Raw genomic sequence first — 6,000 nt, forward strand, 5'->3', positions numbered from 1 at the left:
TTGTCTGTATAGTTGGGATTATGTTTTCCAATATTCATTACTTTACATTTTTCAACAAAAGAGTATATTTCCAATTTTCAGCAGACATAATTTGATTTATTCTTTCTTGTTTAGCTTTGGTAGATTATACTGTTAATGAATCAGCAGTATATTTATTATATTGTTAAACGGTGTCCTAAATTCATCTGGCATGAAATAACTGTTCTGAAAAGTCAGTTTACCAATTATATTCACTAAAATATCTGCACACATTTAACTGGCCTCTAAAAATACATCTAATTGTTGAGCATAAAAATATAGCTTAACAATGGCTTTAATTTTTGCAATCGTAGTAGCTTTCTATTTCAGTATTTTAAAAAACCCACCATCTCTTGTAAGCATCATATTATTAGGCTAGTTATAAGTACTTTTAAGCAAATGCCAATTAATTTTAACAAAACCTATTCAATTATATTCTTTAGATTTTTTTTTTTGTAAAGTAATTGAATGGAAAGAAAATGAATTGCACACTACACAGGGTAACTAATTAGTAGGAAATTAGTTATAGGGTGTTCTTTTTAAATGTTGATATTTAAAAAATCTCATACATTCCATTTTTAGTTTGTCTTTGTGTTATACAAAATAAGATACTTTTCTTAAGGCTGGGTGGTTCCTCTCACTGCTCTAAGTAGATGGAACTGGGATCCATCATCTCTCTCTCTCTCTCTCGGGGAGATGTACCTACTCTGTGTTCTCCTGTCTTTGAGACACCCCTGAGAGTGATGGGTGGGATTTGGGGATAGGGAGCGGAACAGTAGATCAGCTATTCTCCTTGGCATTACCCCCTGCTGACTCTTTGGATTTTAAAGAGGAAATGCATTCTGGAGTCAATGCTGCTACATGCTACTGCACAGTCCACAGGAGATACAGCTAGTAGTAGCAAGGCCTCTTTGAGCTGTGCTGCTATAGAGAAGAATCAGCAGGGCAGCATATTTTCTCCACGGAACTAGTGGTTTCCTTCTTCGTGCAGCCTCAGGAGCTGTAGGAGTGCGAGACCATGCCCATTGTATGCTCCCAGGTCCCCTAGGACCTGTCACCCAAAGGGAGGATTGCTTGGAAACTCCACAGCGTAAACCTCACCTCAGTGTTTCCCAGCACCTCTCCAAAGGGCTCTTTCACAAGAGGAAATTATCCAGCCAGTGGTATTTAATTGGTTTAGTAATTACTGTCATTACTACACTAGATTGTAGTAATTATTATGCTTAGCAAATTTTGGAAGCCCTAGTCATAGAAGAAAAACAACATTAAGAGTCCTAACTTTTATTTAACAACACTAATGAAGTCATTGATTTAGTGTTTTTAACATACACAAGCTATTTCATCACAATAACATTGACTTCTCTCTGCCTTTCATACTGAGTAGAGTTTTAAATGGGATTTGTCACAGAATACACAGCTTCAGAAATTGGTTGGCGGTATTAGCAACATCACTGTATATGAGAGTGTTAATGTGTTATATAGTATGAAGGAAAGATCCTAATTAAAATCTTGTTGCTAAACAAGTGACAAAGACCTTACAAACAGCTTAAGGCTCCAGGCTAGCCGTTGTTGGGCTTGAAGATCAGACTCGGTCAGTGAATGGGAAAATGTTTATAATGTGGTTTGTTTTGTTCATAACACACACAAAAATATAACCAAGCAGCATTGGTGGGTTTATTCAGCTTAATATACATACTGCAATTTCTGGATATATTTCACAGTGGCTGGGGGACTGAGCCATATCATTTAGACATTAGATAATATCAGAACAGGTATATCTGCATGGTATTTGACCCAATTAAATTATTAGTTGGATACTAAAGGTCTCTCACTATCATTCAGGCTGCGTGTTTGTGAGATCTGTATTTGGCAGAGGACCCCCCTGGTATTCAAGAGCTCAGAACCAGCCTTTGCTCAAAGAACACCCTGGCCAAGCAGCACATAGTGCTCCCAAAATGTGTAGTTTGGAATACATAGTCCTCTCACTTCCAGCAGCAACAATCAGGTGTAGCCATTAAAATAAATGGCCTTAAACTGGTGTACAACTGGTTTGAGAGGCAAATCAGGCCTTGAGTATTTATCATCCACATCAAAGGCAAAGATTAAGTTACATAGGTATGTCTACACTGTACACTAAGCACAGGCTCTCACTCAAGTTTGAGCTCAAGCCCCTCTTCTATCCACATACATACATCAGATTGACTCGGGTCAGCAAGCACTCGGGACTCAGATCCTAGGATGCTGCTCAGGAGGTGGATCAGAACCTGAGTCTCACTCTGACTTGGGCCCAAGCCCTGTCATTTGTAGTATGGACATGTTAGTATGGCTGTGAGACCCGAGTCCAGCAATTATAAACCTGGTATGGACACTCAAGCGCAGGCTTGGAAACATCGAGTCCACAAGCCTGTGCCCCACAGACCCAGGTTTACAATGCGGCATAGACATACCCATAGTCACACAGTGTATGTGCTTGCTTTTGCAACAGCTAAAAGAGTAATAATCGCCTGACAGTTTAGCATCAGCTTTTAAGATGCTCAACTAAAATCAATGAGAAGCCTTGACTTCCGCCAGCCTGCAGTTGTGTCTTAAAAAAAGAAAATGAATGAAGTTCATCACTGACCTAAGTGTAATGCATGGATATACTGAAGTTACAAAAGTTCCAAGCTTGCCATAATGCCAGAAACAGGTCAATTTGGGAGTCAGATAACCTTTTAAAATAGTGTATTGTACTTGTGTTAATGTGGATCCATAGTAAAAGAATCTAAACTCTAAGTTTTTTTTAATTTCAGCTTTTACCAAATGCTGCCAAGAATCTGGCTTTCTTATGGTCGTGAAATGTCAACAGGAAAATGCAGCATTGAAAGAATGTCTAACTACATAGTAAGTCAACATGAGACTTAAAAAAAAGAAATGTATATTGCTATAGTCATGATGCTATTGAGAAACTGGAAAAAAACAACAACCAAGTCCTTTAGACGGTGCCTGAGTCCGTTATGTAGTTTCAAGGTGCTCTCAAAAAGGTACCACGTATCTTCAGATGATTCCAGAAGTGCATGGAGATGCTAAGCCACTTCAAGCAAGTTTGCAAGGTCTCATGACTTGGGCCTTCCACTACTGTATCTAGGTTGGGGTATTTTCTGAAGGAAAGCAATTATATCTTCAGCTTCATGGATCAGGGAAAGCAAGGCACCTTTTACACTAGCATTTTTTTCTGAAAAATTTCCCATGGTTGTGAACACTGCTGCACCTCTGCTGGTGGTAGCACTGTTTTAGGCAAAGTGCTGGTAGATATTAATATTCTACCATGGTGTCAAAGAGACCTGGACTGAGCTCTCTTTTGAAGCTCTTGTTTGTCCAATGAATGTGATCAATGACTCTGGAAATTTCTTTAGTCTCTCTCTTGTACTCTATTAGGTGTCAGTATCTGCAGCCAGGCTGTTTTTGAAGATTAATTATGTCACTCTAGGGCCGAAAGTCTAAAACTGAAAGGGAAAAAAAATACATTAACGTCCTTACAAGGAAGTGTAACAATTACTCTGTTGGTGTTCAGAACAGTCAGCATTGTTTTATAACAACTTTATATGAAAGGTATGTGTTGCCAGGCACAAGTTAACAGTTCTGTTTATGTAGTGGAAGCTTGCATTACTGTAAATATTAATCTGTATGTTAATTGTGGACTTCCTTGTGGAAGTTGTATAAAATAAATTTTGAAAACTGCCTTCAGAAGTGTGTGTATATATATCTGTATAAGCACTTCATTTCCTGGGGCCTCTGCAGCAGACTGTGGAGAACTCAGATCTGAGTATTGGGTGTATAGCAGATGTGCTACAAGGGGAACCAGTATAGAACAAATGTGAAATTCAGATTATTGCTAAATCGTAAGTGGTATTTCTAAAAATTAAATGAAGGTGAATTCAAAAAGTTAGTTAAATCTACTGTTTATGGGCCCTGTCTTGTTTGTACAGGACCAAACACACTGCGCCATTCACCATAACAGGGCAGATTTGGTTACTTGGGGTTATAATGGGGTAATGTGCTCTTCAGGGATGTGATTTCTAAAGCACACTGAAGTGTTGCACATTAATTGGTCAGTGTAGACCCTGCTGATGCACACTAAAGGTTCCCTTTTGGGCTTTAATATGATACTGCTGAAATAGCACTATGTTAAAGCACACCAGCAGGGTCTACATTGACCAATTACTGTGCGCTTTAGAAATCACACTCCCCAGTAGACAAGCCCTTAGTTGAAAAAAAGGCACAAATCGTGTATTCCTGCAGATATGAAGGGCTTGTTGACGTGGGGAAATAGCCCCACTGGCGGCTCTGCACTAAGAGTACCTTTGTGCAGTTTAGCTTAAATCCACTTCCAAAGCTAAACCACACAAAGTGTCTTTGTGTGCAGTAAATATCCGCTAGTGCAGAAAATCTATTGCATTTTGAATGCAGACCCTAGCTTATTTTTCACTAACACCCTTTTATAGAGAAGCCCTAACCTACCCCCTGAAGAGATGATCTGCAGTTGTCATTTTTTAATTAAACCATTTTTAATATGTAATGATTAGGTTATTAGCAATAGGTTGTATACATGAATCACAAATCCTACTTTTGAGTAAAAAGGTATTTGTGTTCTGCTCCTATTACAAATCAGTATATTATTCCATGGAACACAAGTTATCAAAGTGGTTTAATTTTAAGATAAGCAACTGTACAACTATAAATGTTGAGAAAATAGCAGCTGGTATCCAGGAAAAATGCAGTGGTTAGTGGGATTGTGATATCAGAAGTAGTTCCTCGGCTTTGTCCTTTAGCCATAGTGGCATACTTCACGTCTGAAAACAACATACTCTCCAGCAGAAGGCAGTGTTAGGGAGGAGACAGACATGCAAATTTAAGCTAATTTCTATTGGAAAGAGGCAAATTCAAAATCAACTTGTGTATGGTCATTAAACTCAAAATGTAAAGAGTTATTAATGCTGTAGGTAGCATCTCAGTTCCACAAATGTTAACTTTTTGGATCAAGGTGGAAGTCACAATATTGTTTGTTTTTCTTGTAGCTATAATGATCCAGCATTTTATGAAGAATGCAAAATCGAATACTTGAAGCAAAGGGAAGAATTCAGAGCTACTGGAATTCCTGCTAAACAAAGACAACAGAAGCTTCCTACAAGCATGTAGCTAAATCCTAAAATGAAGTTTGGAAATTTACTTCAGTTATCGACACGTTGATTTGGTGGAATAAGTAAGTTAATTGAATAAGCAGACTCAATTTTGTTTAAAAAAATCAAGTTGTCTGAGGCAGGATTTGATTGAAATAAATGTGTATCATGTTGTATTTTGTGTATTAGGAATAAACTCTTTTATGAATGAATCCAAAATAACTAGGATATATTTTTGACCTGCTCCAAGGGTTTGAGGCACTGTGGTGTAGCACATTTTGAGTAAAAAGTTGTTAGACCAATCCATTCTTACTGAACGTTCTCCTGACTTACCCTCCATCCACTAATATTCCTCTCTGTAGAATTTAGATTTTTTTGTAATCAAAGGAAGACATTTTGCTTCTGTTTACCCAAGGTAATAAATTCCAGCTATTGTCTATGTAAAAGAACAATTTAAGGTGTGCCTTTACTCTCATTTAACATTGTTACAGCTGCTGTACAACAAAACACTGTATGCATGAACCAGTTAGGCTTGAAAAAATATTCTGAACTTAGCTTGGGAAAAGTGCCCTATCAGGAATTGTTCAAACACAATATTTTTAAAATTCTACTTGTGACTAATTTAACTCTGATCAAATGATTTTAATGACTCTGTTTCTTATTACTCAGCTAAAGTGTGATGATAATATAACTCACTATAGTAGAGATTATCATTAAAAGGAGTAAGTAATATAATAACTAAAGGTTTAGTCAGGCCTGCACAGAGCACCGGTAACTTTCTGCTCCTGAGAACATGCCATCTCAATCTTCATTACAGTCCCTTCTG

At 37.7% G+C, this 6,000-nt stretch overlaps 1 protein-coding gene across 2 annotated transcripts in view; it reads left to right on the forward strand.

Moving 5' to 3' along the window:
* Positions 1 to 5,631, forward strand: part of CMC1 (C-X9-C motif containing 1) — a 65,292-nt gene extending 59,661 nt beyond the window's left edge. For both annotated transcript variants that reach the window (XM_034760832.1, XM_034760831.1), the window contains 2 exons: positions 2,808 to 2,898; positions 5,073 to 5,631. In XM_034760832.1, the coding sequence (XP_034616723.1) occupies positions 2,808 to 2,898; positions 5,073 to 5,193 (212 nt within the window). In that variant the 3' untranslated portion in view covers positions 5,194 to 5,631. The remainder of the gene's footprint in view (positions 1 to 2,807; positions 2,899 to 5,072) is intronic.
* The last annotated feature ends 369 nt before the right edge of the window (positions 5,632 to 6,000 follow it).

Source organism: Trachemys scripta, chromosome 2 (assembly GCF_013100865.1).
Source record: "Trachemys scripta elegans isolate TJP31775 chromosome 2, CAS_Tse_1.0, whole genome shotgun sequence".
NCBI classification, from domain to species: Eukaryota; Metazoa; Chordata; order Testudines; family Emydidae; genus Trachemys; species Trachemys scripta.